Source organism: Microcebus murinus, chromosome 12, assembly GCF_040939455.1.
Source record: "Microcebus murinus isolate Inina chromosome 12, M.murinus_Inina_mat1.0, whole genome shotgun sequence".
Taxonomy (NCBI): Eukaryota; Metazoa; Chordata; class Mammalia; order Primates; family Cheirogaleidae; genus Microcebus; species Microcebus murinus.
In genome coordinates, this window is record NC_134115.1 from 74,925,047 (window position 1) to 74,942,595 (window position 17,549).

At 55.4% G+C, this 17,549-nt stretch overlaps 2 protein-coding genes across 3 annotated transcripts in view; one reads left to right on the top strand and one right to left on the bottom strand.

The window, feature by feature from the left end:
* The first annotated feature begins 6,924 nt into the window (after window positions 1-6,924).
* LOC105873688 (alpha-1-acid glycoprotein 1) lies at window positions 6,925-9,688 on the top strand. Its single transcript, XM_012768825.3, has 6 exons — window positions 6,925-7,089; window positions 7,436-7,578; window positions 7,807-7,877; window positions 8,632-8,739; window positions 8,892-8,995; window positions 9,526-9,688. The coding sequence occupies exons 1-6, from the start codon at window positions 6,976-6,978 to the stop codon at window positions 9,586-9,588; spliced, it is 603 nt and encodes a 200-aa protein (XP_012624279.2). The 5' UTR covers window positions 6,925-6,975; the 3' UTR covers window positions 9,589-9,688.
* A 1,735-nt stretch (window positions 9,689-11,423) lies between these two features.
* AKNA (AT-hook transcription factor) overlaps window positions 11,424-17,549 on the bottom strand; it is a 53,219-nt gene continuing 47,093 nt past the window's right edge. For both annotated transcript variants that reach the window (XM_012768820.3, XM_012768819.3), the window contains exons 19-22: window positions 15,875-15,970; window positions 14,247-14,363; window positions 13,811-14,003; window positions 11,424-11,796 (exon numbers count right to left, since the gene is read on the bottom strand). In XM_012768820.3, coding sequence (XP_012624274.2) covers window positions 11,550-11,796; window positions 13,811-14,003; window positions 14,247-14,363; window positions 15,875-15,970 — 653 coding nt within the window. In that variant the 3' untranslated portion in view covers window positions 11,424-11,549. The remainder of the gene's footprint in view (window positions 11,797-13,810; window positions 14,004-14,246; window positions 14,364-15,874; window positions 15,971-17,549) is intronic.

Consider the following 17,549-nt stretch of genomic DNA (forward strand, 5'->3'; position numbering starts at 1 on the left):
ATCTCCAGTCTCCTCGCTCTCTCTGTGGCTTGGCCTTCTCTGGGTATTTTGCACAAACAGAATCACACGACATGTGACACTAGCTGCTTTCACACGGCAGGATGTCGAGGTTCACCCATGTTGTGGCCTGTACACGTGTGTCCTCGGTACTGCGTTCCTGTGTGTGGCTATGTGGCGTTCCACTGTCCAGACAGGCCGCAGTCCTGTCGCCTCTCCGCAGGTTGGTGCACATTTGGGTGCTTTCCGCCTTTTGGCTATTGTGGATAATGCTTCAAAATGAGGGCTTTCTGCCCGTCGAATTCTTGAGAGAGGTCACAGTAGTGCCCGCCTTGGAACAGGTGAGGGAGGGAGAGTCCGGGAGACAGGGTTGCCAGATTGAGCAAATAAATATAAAGGATGCCCAGACAAATTTTAACTTCAGATAAACAATAAATAATTTTTTTAGTATAAGCATGCTCCATGCAATTTTGGGGATACTTATCTTTAAAATATTTGTTTGTTATTTATCTGAAATATAAATTTATCTGGGTATTCCAGCCTAGAACCCATGTTTCCCGACCCTTGTTTCAGATCTCTTTCTTCCTCGCTTATCCCTCCTCCCCTGGGACATTGGATGAATGGGAACTTTTCTTCCCTACTCACCGAGGAGGAAGAACAACTAACAAGCAGTTGCGTTCACAAGACCCAGGATTTTGTGCTTTAAAAACTTGCACCGAGTTTCCAGGTTATCCATCCACATACAGCTAGCTCGGGCTTCTCTGCGCAGTCAGTAATGAAACTGAGGCAGAATGGCCCATTTCCTGATGTCTGCCCCAAATACTGTCACCCCGAAGAGTTTGCACGGCTGTTTGAGGATGCTCCCTGTTTTATAGATGAGAAGGTTAAGTCGTGTCAGTGTTTTCCCCGTAGAAAGCCCCACAGGACAGAGGACACATCTTGTCCTCTGCTGTGGCCACAGAGTGCTCAAAGCCCTCAAACCGGTTAGATGGCTGCTCACAGGAACTCTCGCCTTCATCTGCACGACGTGTGTGCCCACGTCGTGTGTGGGCACTCGAGTCACAGGGACAGATCTGACAGTGTGTCCGAGGGGCTCTGGGTCTGGTGGCTGCAGCTGGAGGGGTTGAGTCTTGTGGGGTTAAGGGATTTAGAGAGGGGAAAGAGTCACAGTCAATACAATCTCAGCAGGGGGAGGACAGTTAGGAGGTGACCCCCTATATTGGTCAGGGCTTTCCAGAGCAGCAGACCCACTAGGATAAATTAAGGGATTTACTATACGGAATCAGCTCCTGCAAGTATGAACGCTAAGTCCCAGGATCTGCTGTCGGCAAGCAGCAGGGGACTCCCAGGGGAGTCAGTGGTGTGGTTCCCATCCAAGGCTTGGCAGGCTCAAGACCCAGGAAGAGCCAATGTTTTAGTTCAAGTCCAAGGGCAGGAAAAAAAAAATCCATATCTCAGCTCAAAGGAACTGAGGTAGAAGGAATTCACTCCTACTCACCCTTTTTGTACTATTTGGGCCTTCATCTGATAGGACGAGGCCCGCGACATCAGGGAGGACCATCTGCTCTACTCAGACCACCCTCCCAAATGTTCATCTCCTCCAGAGCTGCCCTCACAGACACTCCCAAAATAATGCTTGGCCAGATATCTGGGCACCCTGTGGCTCAGTCAAGTTGACACATAAAATTAACTGCCACCCTCCCCACACTGAAGTTGAGAGAGAATAAGTAGAAGTTAGCCAGATGGGGAAGAGCATCAGGGAGAGGGAACAGCCCCTGCCAAGGCCCAGAGGCGAAGTGGCACTCTGCACTCGGGAGCAGCAAGTGGTTCAGCGTGGCACTGCAGGGTGTGGTGTGGAGGGCTGGGGCGCTGAGCTGGGAACGGGACAAGCCACAGGTTTGCACAGACAAGCAGGGCTTTGGGTTGGCACATTGGGTTTGAACTGCGATGGGTCCCTGGGGCAGAGCCACCAGGAGGCAGCTGGCTGAGCTGGGAGGACAGGGGAGTGGTCTGCGCTGTAGTCAGAGCTCGGGAGACATCAGCAGCATCTCCGTGGCTTTGAAGACGTGGGAGGGAAGGAGAAAGGCAGCAAGAAGGGCCGGAGGGCAAGACGAGAGGAGCCATGTCAGAACGGTGACACTCACAACTCTTGGCCTGCTCTCCAATCCCAGGTGGGCCTTTGGGACCTGGACAGTGAGAATACTGAGCCGGGCCGGCCCATTCCCAGCAGGGGCAGGCAGGAAATTGTTGGGGACAGAAGGCAGCTCTCCTTGAACCAGAAGTGCCTGCAGTTCCCAATGTCCCGTTGCACAACTGTCAGGAAATGGCCAGGGCGGACTCCCCGGGCTCCCGATGCCAGGGGAGAGCCCAGGCTGGCCTGCGTTTGCTCTGTCCACAATGGTCAAGCCCCAGCCGTGGACAGGCACAGCCCGCAGTGACCAGCAGCCCCGTGGCCCCGTGTTGGGAAAGTGAGGGACAGAGGAACGAGAAGGGGAGAGGCTGGTACGGTGCAGGTTCCAGTTCCTGACCAGGACATGGGCCCGGGGAAGGCGGGCTGGACATTCTTTCCCTCTGGGCCTCAGTTTCCCCTCTGCAAAATGGGAGTGGTAGGCCCTGCCCTGCTTTCCAGCCACAGAGAGGGCTACTGTTCAATAATAATAGAGTGACTGTATGCAATGGAATGATTCCCAACTGCTATTGGACCCATAACATCCAAAAGTTCCACGTGGCCGACTCAATAATAGCCCCATCCACAATGATAACGCCTACGATTTCTCGCACGCTGTCCCGGAACCAGGTACCATGCCAAGCGCGACACATTTTCACCCCAGGCACAACCCAGTGAGAAATGGATCGTAATCCCTGCCTTTCAGATGAGGCAACGGAAGTCCAGAGAGGTTACGCAAGTTGCCCCAGATCACAAAACAGGATTCGAACTTGAGCAAATAATCTTCTTTCTGGGTCTTTCGTCAGCCCACACACAAAGTTCCCAACTAGGAGGACCGTTTGCGCCGTCAGTGTATTCTTTGTGGCTGCTCTCGAGGAAGGAGGTTACACGTTCGTCCTCAGAGCTCGGGCCGGCCTTGAAGAAAGGCAAGCAAGTCCCAAGCCGAGCCGGTGCTCCCGCCGTGCTGTGCCGCCCTGGGGGCTTCTCTGTCTCTCTGGTTCCTGCCACACTTCCCTTGACATCGCGCCAGGGCCAGGTGCAGGGCCAGGCCGGGGAGGGCTGCCCAGAGCCTCCATCCACAGAGGCACCCGAGCACCCCTGAGCTGTAAGGAGGCAGAGAAACCTGTGCTCTGCCAGGGTGGGGGGTGCTGGGTGCACTTGGAGGAATTCCTTGGATAGGCTCTTGGGTGAAGAGTGAGGCCCCAGGGGGCAGCCTGGGCGACAGTGAGGACGGTGAGGACCACTTACTCCTTCCGGGGAGACCGCTCCGCTCACTCTGAGACTTGGCTTCGCAGGGCCCGGCTCGCCCTGCTCACCCTCCCGCACGCAGCCCAGCCCCGGATCCACACGTGGACAAACGCAGGCCCAGATCGTTGGCCTAAGTACCTAAACGTTACACATCGAAAGTATTTAAAGAAAGCTGATCTAAGGATACCCTAATCACATGGCTGAAAAAAAAAAGAAAAAAAAGTGTGAAATAATCTTTTAAAAATAAATAAATAAATAAAGCTGACTTTTTAATCTAAGTTTGGGAAATTCAATTAATTAATCTTGTCCCAAAGTTTATTTATTTATTTTTTTTTGAGACAGAGTCTCGCTTTGTTGCCCAGGCTAGAGTGAGTGCCGTGGCGTCAGCCTAGCTCACAGCAACCTCAAACCTGGGCTCCAGCGATCCTTCTGCTTCAGCCTCCCAAGTAGCTGGGACTACAGGCATGTGCCACCATGCCCGGCTAATTTTTTTTTTTTTTTATATATATCAGTTGGCCAATTAATTTCTTTCTATTTATAGTAGAGACGGGGTCTCACTCTTGCTCAGGCTGGTTTTGAACTCCTGACCTTGAGCAATCCGCCCGCCTCGGCCTCCCAGAGAGCTAGGGTTACAGGCGTGAGCCACCGCGCCCGGCCTTGTCCCAAAGTTTTTACAACTAAAAATCATTCACAAGGCCAGCATTCAGTCTCTAGTTGCCAATGTCAAGCATCAGATGCACGCTGCGTGCGTGTGTGTGTGCATGTGTGTGTGTGTGTGCATGTGTGTGTCATGTGTGTGCGTGCGTGTGTGTGTGCATGTGTGTGTCGTGTGCGTGAACGCGTGCGTGCTTCATTTACCTTTACACACATTTAGGAATAATATGATCTAGCCTTGCAGGATGTATCTCAGCGGGCCGTGCATAACTGTTGCAAATACTGCTTATTTCTAACTCCAAGCACACATTGCAAGGAAATGGACTTTTAGGAGGACTGGGGAAATAAAACTTGAAAATACAAGAATGCATTGCATTTGTGTTGAGAGAGAAGACTTAGACCGTCGATTCAGTTGTCTTTTCTCTTGCCCCTGAGTTCACTCAAATCCTCCCTGAACCCAGTAGGAGCATCCTGCCACCCGCAAAGCACCGGGACACTTGGAGATGGTGTTTCGAGGAGGGAGCCAGGCGGAGAGAACTGTTTCCCCAGGGCCTGAGTAGTGTCGGCTCTGAAAGAAAGTTTAGGGCTGTGGACCGCTGTGCCAGTACCGGGCACCAGATCCCGAGGGACAGAGGTGCTCATATGTTATTCAATAAACTGTGTGTGTGTCAGAGAGAGAGAGGGGCATGTGGGACCCTGTACATCTCTGCATGGAGTCCTGTCCCCATCATTTCACCCTGGGGCCCCTGCACCAGCCTCCAGGTCTGTCCTCCCCACTCTTCCCACGCAGACAGAGGAGTGACCTTTCTGAAGAGCCAATCTGATCATGCAACCCCCATCCCACTGCAAATCTTTAAATTCCTCTTCCACATCTCTAGGGTCCAGCAAACTCCTCAGCCAGCCTGGTCTCCAGGCCCTGCAGGCTCAGACTCCTGCCACTCGCCCACGTCCAGTCTGGACGCTCCGAGGCAAGCGCACGCTCCAGCTACACGGACCCTCCGCTTCCTGGGTGTGCGTTATACTTTCTGCTCTCTTCCCTCCCGATCGACTCCAGCCGTGCTTTCAAGCCCCGAAATGGAGCAATGCCAATTCAAAAAACAAAAGGAGCTGGGGAAGGGAGGGAGGAGGAAGGGAGGGAGGAGAAAGATTCCAGTTCCGACATGTACGTAGAGAAAGAGTGAGCCCTCATTTGTTGCATATTGCCAAATTGGTACCACATTCAAAATTATTGGTTTTGGATTTTTCACATTTTTGTTTTCTCTCTTTGGGAGGAAGGTTTTTTAAACATCCACTTGATTGACATAGAATAAATAAAATGAACGCATTTCAGGCATACCGTTCAACGAGTTTTCATAACTCATGCATACAGGTGTAAGTAACCACCACCGGACCGCCATGAAGACACAGAGCATTGCCATGTGCTTCAAGAAAGTGCTCTCGTGCCCTTTTGCCATCAAACTGCCCTCTTTGCCTCAGGCAAACACTGATCCGAGTTTTAAGATTATAGATTAGTTTGGGCTGTTCTGGAACTTCATGTCAATGGACTTGCACAGTCTGGGCTCCATTATATCTGGCTTCCTTTGCTCAGCGTAACTTTTTTGAGACCCATCCATGTTGTGATGTGTCTCGGTAGTTCATTTATTTTTATTGCTGAGTCATGCACCTTTGCATGAAAACGCCGCAGTTTGTTTTTCCATTTTCCTGTTGCTGGGCACGAGGATTGTTCCTAGCTTTAGCTATTTTGAATAATGCTGCTGTGTTCCCAGCTTTAGCTATTTTGACAAATGCTGCTGTGAACATTCATGTATAAGGCTTCACACATGGCACGTGCTTTTCTCCCTCTTGGACAATATGGTAATTTTAGAAGGCGACTGGGTCACTCTCTGACACGCCATCAGGGGGAAAATGACCATACGAAATGCTGTAGATATAAAGAAGGGGTCTGCTTCAGTTAGACTGCAGGAAATGAATGAAAAGTTAAGCATCCATTAAAGTTTTAACTACAGACTACATCGAAACATGAAAACTTATTCAAATTGTATGAAATGGATAAGAACACAAAACTGTAAGCATATCATAATGATACTTGTTGAAAGTATTTATTCATGTGGATGAAGACTTGCCCCGTCGGATAGAAATGCAGCGGGGTCAGTCATTCCAGAGTGTTCCCTGAGTGTGCATTGTGTGCCGGGCCCTGCCCTAGGGCTGGGGGTGCATTGGTGGAAAGAGAGGCAAGTGGCCCCAATGGCAGGGGTTCAGGAACAATGGGGAGAACATTTCCTGTTTTAGAGGCTGGGAGATTGTTCAAGAAAACACATTTACTGGAGATAGACACTCAGCTTTTTCAGAAATGCCTTTTCAGAAATGTCCCTGCCTCCAGGGCTGGGCTGGGGCCCCCTGAACTTTGGCTCTTACACAGTTGTTACCACACTCGGTGGGACTGAGTCTATATTTGCGCTCAGCCCACCCCTGCACGTCCCACGCTAGCCTGGACACTCCCCCTGGGGGCCTTCAGCACGTGGTTTACTGCTGGGTCCGGAAGGCTCGGTGCTCAGCGGGCGGGAGTGGAGTGAAAACATGAGAGGTTGCCGGGGGGAGAGCCCCTGTGTTGAAATCTATGGACTCACAAATGCTAACCAATGTCACTCCAGCCCCACACCCACCTTGGCCTTGAATAAGCCAAACACTAGGCTTTTGTAACATCTCCAGGTCGGGAACCAGGACTCGGAGGCTGCGCCTACAGCTGGCTTTGGGGAACTTCCTGTGCATTGCCCAAGCACGGGCAGGATTGTGTCACAGACACAAAGCAAACACTTGCTCTGTGGGTGCCCTCCCACAGGCTGCTATAAAGCTCACTGAGCCCTCCAGCCACCAGCTCTGCCTGGCTGTAGCTGCCTCCTCTGCTCGGCATGGCACTGCCTTGGGCCCTCGCAGTCCTGAGCCTCCTGCCTCTGCTGGACGCCCGCAGCCTAGTGTGCACCAACGTGACAGCCAGGCCCATCACCAATGCCACCCTGGACCGGGTGAGTGCCCGGGCGAGCCCTGCCCCCAACGGCAGCTGCCTCCCCTGTCTGGCCAGCCCCCCCTCCGCCCCTCCGCCGCTCCTGGCTCTGCTCCTTCCTCTGCCTCCAAACCCAGGTGCCTCCCTGCAGCGTCCCACAGCAGGGGGACAGTTCTGCGCTGGGCATCGAGGGGCCACCCAGGGGGATGCCTGGTCCTCGGGGTGAGCTCCTGCATGTCCACTCCCCACCGGGGGTCTCAGTCTCCCCATCTGAAAAATGGAGGGAGCCATCTGCCCGAGCCTTGCCCTGGGCGACAGTGCAGGATTCAGCGTCAAGCCGCTGTCACCTGTTCCCGCTGTCTTCCCAGATCGCTGGCAAGTGGTTTTACGTCGCCTCATCCTTTCGAGACGCCGAGTTCAAGAAGTCGGCCCAGGAGATCGAGACGGCCTTCTTTTACTTTGCTCCCAACAAGACAGAGGGCACGATAGAACTCAGAGAGTACCTAACCATGTGAGACCCCCACGCCAGCTCACCCCGCTCAGCTCCTGGCTGCTAGTCCTAGAGGCTGGAAGACCCCCAGCAAGTCCCGGCCCCTCCTGGCCTCAGCCCTCCCAGCTGCGGAATGGGGAGGGCTGACTCTGGTCTCCGCCCGACTCTTGCCCCTGGTCTGTCATGGGTGGTCGTCCGCTTGTCCTTCACCGTCTTACTGTTTTTCTCCCACCTTCTGTCTGGCTTTAGCAAAGACAAGTGCGTCTATAACTTCAGCTACTTGAACATCCAGTGGGAGAATGGGACCCTCTCCAAATCCGGTGAGAGCTGGTCCTCGGCAGGAGGGTCTGCCGTGTGCAATGGGATGGGCCCCCTGAAGGAGTGGGTCTGGGACTGAAACCTTGAGGCTTTGGGCACAGAGAATACAGGACAAACCCACTTGCATCTCCACGGTCCTGGTGCCTGAACACTGCAATAATCACAGTGATAACCACCACCGTTTCGGAGCTCTTTGTCTGTGCCAGGCACCATTCGAAGTGCTTTGCATGAGTCGGCCCACTTAATACTTACGAACAATCCTAAGAGCACGTTGCAATAATCAGACAAACAGAAGAACAGAGACCTCAAGTGGTGTCCCTGACGTCACATAGCTCGTCATTAGAACTAGAACGGAAACCCAAGGCTGGCTCCAAACCTGCCCCTCTCTCAATCATTCTTTAAGACCCTTGGGAAGCTAAGCATGGAAGCCATGTGTTGGGCAGGTGGTGACTTCATCTATGTCCCCCCCCCCCCATCGCTGCAGAGATGGCACATGGCAGGGGCACACAAATGCTAATGGAACTGAACTGACAGCACGTAGCAGCCCCGTCTGGGCCTCATTTCCCTCATCTGTAAAATGGGGAGAAGGGCCCTGCCGGCCAGTCTATGTGAGGCCCCTACGATCCCACGCACCTAAAGTGCTCAGCGTGGGGCCGGTGTGCGGCAGGGCCCTGGGCACACCCACACTTCCTCACCCGTGAGATGGGACCGGTGTGCCACCCACCGTTCTCACGCAGAGGCTCTTTTCTCCTCCAGAGTCTGGAAGGGAGCATTTTGCTCACCTGCTGCTCCTCGAGGACCCCAGGACCTACATATTTGCTTTCCACCTGGAAGACGAGCAGAATCGGGGAATGTCCTTCTACGGTGGGCACCCTTGGCACCCCAAGCTCCTGCCCAGCCGGGCCTTGCCCCACGTTCGCCCACCCCTGGGGCGGGTCCCCCAGCCCCCCAGCCCTCCCTGGTCTCTCGCCCGGGCCCTGCAGCATGCTCACCCAGCCTCCTGCTCCCCGTTGTAGCTGACACGCCGGAGCCCACCCAGGGGCAGATGGACGAGTTCTACGGGGTACTCGCCTGCCTGGGCATTTCCAAGTCCGAAGTCATGCACACCGATTGGAAAAAGGTAAACACTACCGATTGGGCAGTGTCCACCCTGTCCATCTTCCCACCCTGGGCAATACCCAGAGAGGGAAAGCTGCCAGCCAAGGCCACACAGCAAGGCAGGTCTGCTGCTTTTAAGTACCTGCGTCACGACAGCTGAGCTCACGGCTCACGGCCCACAGCCCGCCGCCCCCATCGACTGGCTGTGGGACCCCGGGCAGGCCACCTGGCTGCCCTGAGCCTCAGTGACCTCGTCAGCAAAGTAGTGGTGGCAGTGAGGGGTCCAGGAGCTGCAGCATAAGGGCCCAGCAGGTCATAAAAGCTCGGTAAATGCCAGTTGGTCTTAAGGGTCTGAGCCCCCATTTTAGAGATACATAAACTGAGGCTCTTGAGAAGGAAATGATTTGCCCAAGGTCACCCAGCTGGGAAGTGGCAGAGCCAGGGTTGGGCCCTAGTTGGGTGGGTACCTCGGGCCAGAACACATCCCCCACGGCCCAGAAGACCCTGCCCTTTCCCCATCACTCTGCTCCCCTCCCTCCCGCCATCTTCCAGAATCAGTGTGAGCAGCTGGAGAAGCAGCACAAGGAGGAGAGGAGGCAGGAAGAGGAGTCCTAGGAGGACGTGGCCTGGGGTCAGGACCTTGGGGACCCAGCCCGCCCTTTGTACCTCAGCTCTTCCCTGCACTTGCATCAATAAAACGTCTGCATTTAGAACAGTCAGGCTGTTAGTCATTGTTCATCTGCTCGTCCATTCATTCATTCATTCATTCATGTAGAAGCCTGCACTGAGTTGAGCCCTGGCTGGGCACTGGGTGAGACCCTGTCCCTGCTCAGAAGAGCCCCTGCGGTAATACCCAGCACACGTGCCTGGGTGGACGATGACAGGCACTGCGTACCGGGGGGCCCAGCACCGGGAAGGTTCCTTCTGAGCAGGGAAGTCTGGGAAGGCTTCCTGGAAGGGGCATCCGAACCAGTCTAGAGAGATGAGGAGCTTGATACAACCTGCTGTTCCTGAACACGATGCGTACCATCAAGTCACATGTTAATAAACACAGCCAGGGGTGGCAGGCAGGGAGAAGGCAGGTGGGAGGAATGGAAGAAAAAGCCAAGTGAGGAAGAAACAGGGGTTGGAGAGACAGAGGGAGCAAAACCCATGCCAAACAACGTGGACTTTGGGGTCAGGCAAATGTGAGTTCAAACTCAGGCTCTCTCCGGAAGCAGAGTGGGCAGAGGGCCCAGTGGAACCTCACTCTCCCCATCAGTGAAATGGGGGCGTGGCAGGAGTCCGGGGGGCAGAGGGACATGGAGCAGGACATGCTGGGGGCTTTGCACAGGGATCCAAGTCTGGCAGGTGCTCAGTAAACAGCAGCTGTTGTTCAGTATTGAAAGGAGCACTGGAAAGGGAGTCCAGGTGTGTGCTTTTGTGGACACGAACTTGCTGTGTGTCTCAGAACATCTCTGGCCTCAGTAAAAAGGGGCTTGTCCAGACAGCCCCTCCCTGCAGGTCCCTCCACTCAAGAGAGTGATGGTGCTGAGACGGGCAGAGGGGAAAATTGGAGAAACGAAGTCACCAGCGGGAGGCAGGCTGAGCACCCAGCAGGTCCCCAGGTGGGGAGGGCTCTGCTGGGGGACAAATCGTCCACCCCACAAACTGGACTTTCGAAGTCAAAGGTTAATGACACAGACCACAGACACAATGGCTTTGGGTACTTTTTTTCTTTTAAAGATCGATATGCATTGTAGCTTCATTTGCCCTTGTAACGAAAATAGATTTTTTAAATGCCCCAAATATACAGACTTCACTGATGCACACACACTCCAGAAATGCTGAGGTACGAGCTGCAACTGTGTGGGGAGCAGGGGACAGCCTCGTGGCCACACACCGTGCCCCAGGCCGGGCCCGGCGGACAGCTGGCCACTAGCAATGCCACTGAGATCCTGGGGTTGAGGTACTGAGAGGCCCCTCTCTAGCTCGTCCCTGTCCCAGCCGGCCTGCGGGAAAGGCCTCTGCTGCCACAGAGGAGCCAGGCGCGTGCCACCCTGGGGCCCTGACACCCTGCAATGCCCCACTGATCACCTGTCGCTAGGAGCAAGGTCTCCAGCCATGGCCTTCCCAGAGATGCTTGCCCCAGAGCCCTGGTCACAGGTGGGGGACAGTTCGTTCTAGAAACTCTGGACTGTTCCTTTCTTACCCGGCCTCCTACAGAAATCAGGAAAACTCCCCAGCTTTAAAAAAAAAAAAATCTGTCCATCTGTAGATAAAATATCTATTATTAGCTGAGGGGCACAAGTGCAGGCCTAAAAGAGACCGCCACAGGAGCCACCTGGGCCGAGGCTGGCTTTGGTCCCGGCACCTCCACGAGGGGCTGGTGGCTCTGGGGAGTCACTTCTCTGGGCGACCAGGCGACACGCCCTCCACTTGACAGACCATGGGACTGAGCAGGCCGGGCCTGTGCCAGTCCCTCCTGGTGAGGAACGATGCTCTGGGCCTCCGCGGCGGCTCCGGCCGAGTCCTGGCTGGCGGGTAGCAGCGGGCCACCTGCCCACCTGCCCACCTGCCTCTGGGCCTCCCGCGACTCAGAAGAGGCAGGAGCCCCGCAGGTTGCGAGCCTGGCGCAGGTCGGCGGACAGCGAGCGGCTCATCTGCTTGGTGGTGGAGCGGATGCTCTCGGCGGCACGGAGTGCCTGGCTCAGGGCCTCGTTGAGCTCCTCCAGGTCGTCCAGGTTGAGCTGGATGCAGTGCCGGTGTCCCCGGGCTGGCCGGGAGGAGCCCTCGGGGGGCCACTTGGCGGCTGGTGGGGCTGAGGTAGGTCCTGCATAGTACCTGAGGGCGGAAGGAAGTGCTAGTTCAGACTCGCTGCCAGCCAGCGCGCTGGGCTCTGCGGCGTAACGGAATGAGCGAACACGGACCCCCACAGCCTCACCAGGAGCCGGAGATCGGGGAGACCAGGATCACCCCAGGCCCGGCAGCAAATCCCCCTCATGGAGGGGTGACATGGGGGTCCCACTTGCCAAGGGTGGGGTGCTGGAGAAAGGTGGTAATAATTAGGATTCTGCAGGAGCGGGAGGGTCTGGTCCCACGCACCCAGGGAACTGGGTGGAAGGGCGTCCTTCCCAGCCTGGCCCTGCAGGAATGTGGGGTGCTGTTTCAAAGTGCTGGGGGAATGAGCTGACAAGGCATGAGATGGAGCACAGATCTCCCCAAGAAGCGACTACTGCATTCATCAGGGTTCGGAGAAACGAGCAGTGGGCAGGCAGGGGCTGTGGCCTGTGTGTTGCTGAATAAAGTGTGTGTGGCGGGGGAGGGGCATGAGGACGCATTTGCCTAAATAAGGCAGGAGTGAGCTTAGGGGGACCTCACAGAGCCAGCCACTGGCACCTTGCTTGCTCAGCACACTGTAGGCTCTGGTTTCATTCCTGAGCCCCCATTTCCTACCTTGCATTATTTATCATACAGCGTATAAAAACAGGCTGGCGAAGATCTGAAAAGGCATTTCTCCAAAGAAGACATGCAAATAGCCAACCAGCACGTGAAAAGATGCACAACACCACTAGCCACCAGGAAAATGCAAATCTAAGCCACACATGAGTCGCCACTTCCCACACCTCACACCCACCAAATGGCTAAAATTGAAAAAGACAGACAGCGACAAGTGTTGACAAGGACGTGGAGAAACCGGAACGTTCATGCACTGCAAGTGGGAATATAAATGGTGCGGCCACTTTGGAAAACAACTCCTGAGCCCAGGCTTTTATTTCCCTACACAATCCTGTCATTTAAACACACTTTTACTTATTTATGTTCTGCCTAATGACAATATTGAGTAATGACACTATTCTCTGTGATGGTGAAGCTTCCATTTGCTCAGCCTGTCCTATGCTACAAACTCCACAGATCTCATTTGGTTCTTGCCACATGCCTCACTTAATCCTCATACTGCAGTACACAGTTGAGACCACTCCCCCATTTATCAGATGAGAAAGTTGAGGCTCAGAGAGAATTACCCTGTGCCAAAGCCACAGCGCTAAGAAGGGGCAGATGGGATTCCAACGCGCTCTGTCCGACTCTAAATCCAAGTCACTTCTGCCTCGACTGCCAAGTCTCTCCTGTCTGGGCTGATGCTACCTCCAAAGTCTGCACAAAAAGTCCTACGATATACCTGCCCACACCTCTGCAAAACTGTCATCCAAAGCAAGGAGAGTCTGAGAGAACTTTGACAGCCAAGAGGAGCCTAAGGAGACCACGGAACTCGGTGTGGGATTCCGCAACAGAGAAAGGACTTCAGATAAAAACTGAGGGGATCTGAATGAACTGCGGACGTTAGTTCATCATATTGCACTCCCATCGGTTCACTAGTGGTGGCGAATGTGCCACATGGATGCAAGATGGGAGTAAGAGGGGGAACTGTGTGTGCAGGGGTGGGACTGGGCGGGATCTCCCTCTACATCTGCTCAATTTCACTGTCAATCTAAAACTATTCTAAAAGATAAAAGCCTATTTTTAAAAAGGGATCATTCATCACTTGTGTGCTGGGAAGACCCACGGGGCACTGGAAGAAGTTAGGGTTCTCGGTCCCCACGAAGCTGTAAGCTCCCAGGGGGCAGGACCCTCTTGCCAGTCCCATTCACTGCTGGGTCCCCAGGCCGGACACTCTCCTTGGTACGTGGGTTTGTTGAGTGACTATGTGAGTGCTGGGCTTGCACTGCACATTGTCCACCCAGGGATAAAACACAGGTGCACGCGGCACCTGGGTTCCCAGCTGCCCGGCACGGGTCTGAGAGCTAACGTATTCAGAGATCCAGAAAAAGGCGAGTACGGGCGGAGCAACGGGTCTTACACAGTGGCTGTCGGATAAGGCATGACGGGAACGGAGGAGACGTAGGCAAAGGCCGCAGGGGCTGGTGCTGGGGGTGCGGCAGCCAGGTACCACAGTCCAGGGGGCAGCCGGGCTGGCGACCCCGCCTGCTTGCTCCTCCGCTTGGGGCTGGAAGTGGCAGGTGCGTGTCTCCTCGCGGCTGCCTTCTCTGCACCTGCCAGGGATGGACACCGCAAAAAGACAGAGTGACCATTTGGGAAGATCCAGCCTGAGCACCCGTCCCCTGGGACAGCTGGACGCCGGGCTGCCCACGCCCTTGTGAAACCAGTCCTCTGCCCCAACCGTCCCACTCCCGGGCTGGGGAGAGCAGCCACCCCAGCTACACTCGCCGGGTCCCTGAGCATGCTCAAGGACAGCCGAGGGTCTGGCTGAGAAGGACCGGAACCTCTGTCCCTACCGGAGGTGGCGGGGCCTGGGCCATCTCCCTCTGGGGGGGCTCCAGCTCGACCACACAGGGGACAGTGAAGGGAACCAGTGGGAGCGGGTCCCGGTGGGTCCCTGGTGGCATCACCACCTAGAAGAGGAGGAAAAGATGCCAGGAGAGGGCTGCATCCGAGTCATTAGCCCTGGCGGCCCCATGCAGCCTTCCGCACAGAGCTTTCTGCAGGGTCCGCTGCAGAGGACACGAGCTGCCTCCGCGTGGGTGACGGCCACATCGACGGCGACCACGGCAGTGAGAGCAAGCATTCAGCGAGCCGGGCCTCTGCTAAGGGCCTTTCTGCATTGTTTTACCCGACAAGCCACTGAGCAAGCTACTGTCCTCACTGCCCCATCTTACAGCGGGGAGACCAGGGCGCCCAGGGGGTGAGTAACTTGCCATGGTCTCAGAGTGGCAGCGCTTGGGCCTCAGGCCCGGGCTCTGCTGACTGCAGCCCTGTTCGGCCCCAGCGAGGCAGAACTGTTCTCCACGTTGGAGTGGCCAGAACAGCCCCCCGGGGAGCCAGCGGGGTCAGCAGAGGCCTAAGGGAGCAGGAGGAGAGCGGACACCATTGCTCTCTTCCCACGGAAATGCCCAACACCGCGCCGGGGTGAGTTCCGGGGCCGTCTGCTTTTCTTTCAGGCCTCAGCTGAGCCCTCCCACCCGCCCCAGCTGAGTCATGCACCCCCAGCCCCACCCGTGCTCCCCCATCCCAGCTCTCACCACCCTGCTTTGTTAAGTGTTCCTTGGGGACAGGGCCTAGGCCCCAGTATAGGTGGGGGCTGCATGCATGAATGAATGAATGAATGAATGAATGGAGAGGCCTGTCAGGACTCCAACTCTAGCAAAGGCAGGGCAACACAGTGGTAAAGAGCTGGGGCTTGGAGTTACAAAGACCTGGGTTCAAATCCTAGCTCTACCACTTGTAAGCTGTGTGCCCTTGGGCAAGTGTCCTGCCTCAGTGTCCTCACCTATAAAATGGACACAACAATACTATAGTAATTACTTCATAGAACTGTGAGGATTAATGCATGTAAAACCCTTAGCATGATGCCTTCTATACAGTAGGGGCTTACTAAATGACAGCTCATCATCATCAGTCATCACCACTGCCTGGAAAGGCCTCAGAAGCCATCTGCTCTAACCCCTTCATTAAGGATGTGGAACCTGAGGCTCAGAGAAGTCAAGGAATTGGCCTAATGTCACACAGCGAATCAGGGCAGAACTTGGAGTGGAATGTGGTGCCCAGATTCTCAGGCCATTGCTGTCCCCACCATTGCTGTCTCCCTGCAAGGTTCGCAGGGAAGGATGAGGAGTGAACAGAGGGTGGAGGGGAGATAAGATGCAGTCACTGCGGCCGCTCCCCTGCTGCCAGGAGCCCACCTGTCACGCCCCTGCAGGAACTTCTGAAATCAAGGAGGGTGGCTTCAGACAGCAGCGCCTGCAGCAACAGGTGTGATGGCAGGCCACCCGAACAACTCTGTCCCCCGCGTGCACCTACAGCCCACCGCTGAGCTCAGGCCAGCTCCACGCCGGCCCAGCCACAGGCGCCAGCAAGAAGCTGCAGCCTTGAATGCCCTGGCCAGTTTCCAGGCACGGCCCCTTACCTGTATCCGGGGTCCTCGTGGGCTGGCAGTGGGGACAGGAGACTGTGCCGTTGCCTTTTGGGACAGTCTTCGGGGCTGGAACATGGTACTCCTGGCCTGGGGAAAGAAACCAGAATAGTCAGTATTAGCCCTCTGCATGGATGCAGAACTGAGGAGGGTTCTGGAACAACGATTTCTCTCCTCTTCACCCAAACAGTTTAAGTGGTCTTTCTCTCAAGTGTGCAATGCGAGTGCACATGCTCACGTCATGTATGTGCACACACATGCACATGTATAAACGTGACATACGTGTCCACGTATACATCGACACACACTTTAAAGTCCTCTCTTATAAGCTCTCCCAGACTCCTGCCCTGTTCCATCTCACACCCTCTCCTCGATCCTGGCCTACAGCAGCACCAACAAGCCCCCGCCGAGCCAGGATTTGAAGGCTAGGCGGGAAGAAACGGTAAATAAAGTCACGGTAAGAAAGGACGAGTGATGCTACCCCCCAGACCCTGATTCCTGGTTTGGATCTGAAGGGCCTGGGCGTGGGGTCCGTGGCGTTTTCTCCCCAGGCTCGGAGTGGCTGTAAAGCGGCGACGAGCATCACCAGTTTCGTGGGCTCCTTGGGAGGACCCAACGGGGCGGCCTCCGTGAGGCTCTCCGCCCTCCGCCCGGCAGATGTAAGCACTCGGTGTCACTAGGAGGCTGGGCGGCCTCTTCGGTCCTCCTCGCCCAGCCCCCATCTCCGGCCTCACCCGCCCCCACGTCTCAAGTCTAAGACCTTCAGGATGTCGCCTGAAGCCACCGTGGAGGGGCTTTCCCCCTCCTCATCTTTTCCCCTCCCGTGCCGTTCCGTCTGTGCCGCGGGGCTCACGCGTCATACTGTGCAGGTGGCACTGGGGCCCCCGGACTTCCCGATGCTCTCGCTTCTAACTCCTCACGTGCTTCTGGTGTCCTGCCTGGTCCCTGGTGCCTGAGGTTGGCGGCCCTCCCTCCCAGCAGGTGTCAGTGAGAGACATGCCGGCCCGACCGTGATTGCTCACGTGGTGCCGTCTTCCCTGCTATGCAGGCAGAGTCATGAAGGGGGAACCCTGCCCGTGTGCATCGTGTCAATGCTAAGCACTTGACATACTACACGTCATCTCTTCCTAACCATTTTTTTAAATTATTTTATTTTTTTAGAGACAGGGTCTTGCTCTGTCACCCAGGCTAGAGTGCAGTGGTGATATCATAGCTCACTGCAGCCTCGAACTCCTGGGCTCAAGCAATCCTCCTGCCTCAGCCTCCTGAGTTGCTGGGATTACAGGGGCATGCCACCACGCCTAGCCTGGCTAAGTTTCCTAATTTTTTTGTAGAGACGGGGGTCTCACTGTTTCCCAGGCTGGTCTTGAACTCCTGGCCTCAAACCATTCTCCTGCCTCAGCCTCCCAAAGTGCTGGGACCATAGGCGTGAGCCACCACGCCCAGCCCCTGTGTGTCATCTCAAGCTCTACTTTGTGCCAGGTGCCCTGTTCATGAGACACAGAGCCCCCTGGGGCATCAGAACCTGCAGGTAAGCCAGGTGTAAACGACACACGATTCAGTGTCCACACTGTATGCCCCAGGCTGGCAAAGAGAAGGGGACCACAAAACCCCTTTATGATCGACCAGCTGAATGGGCTTCCCAGGACCAAGCATGCACCCTGGCCAA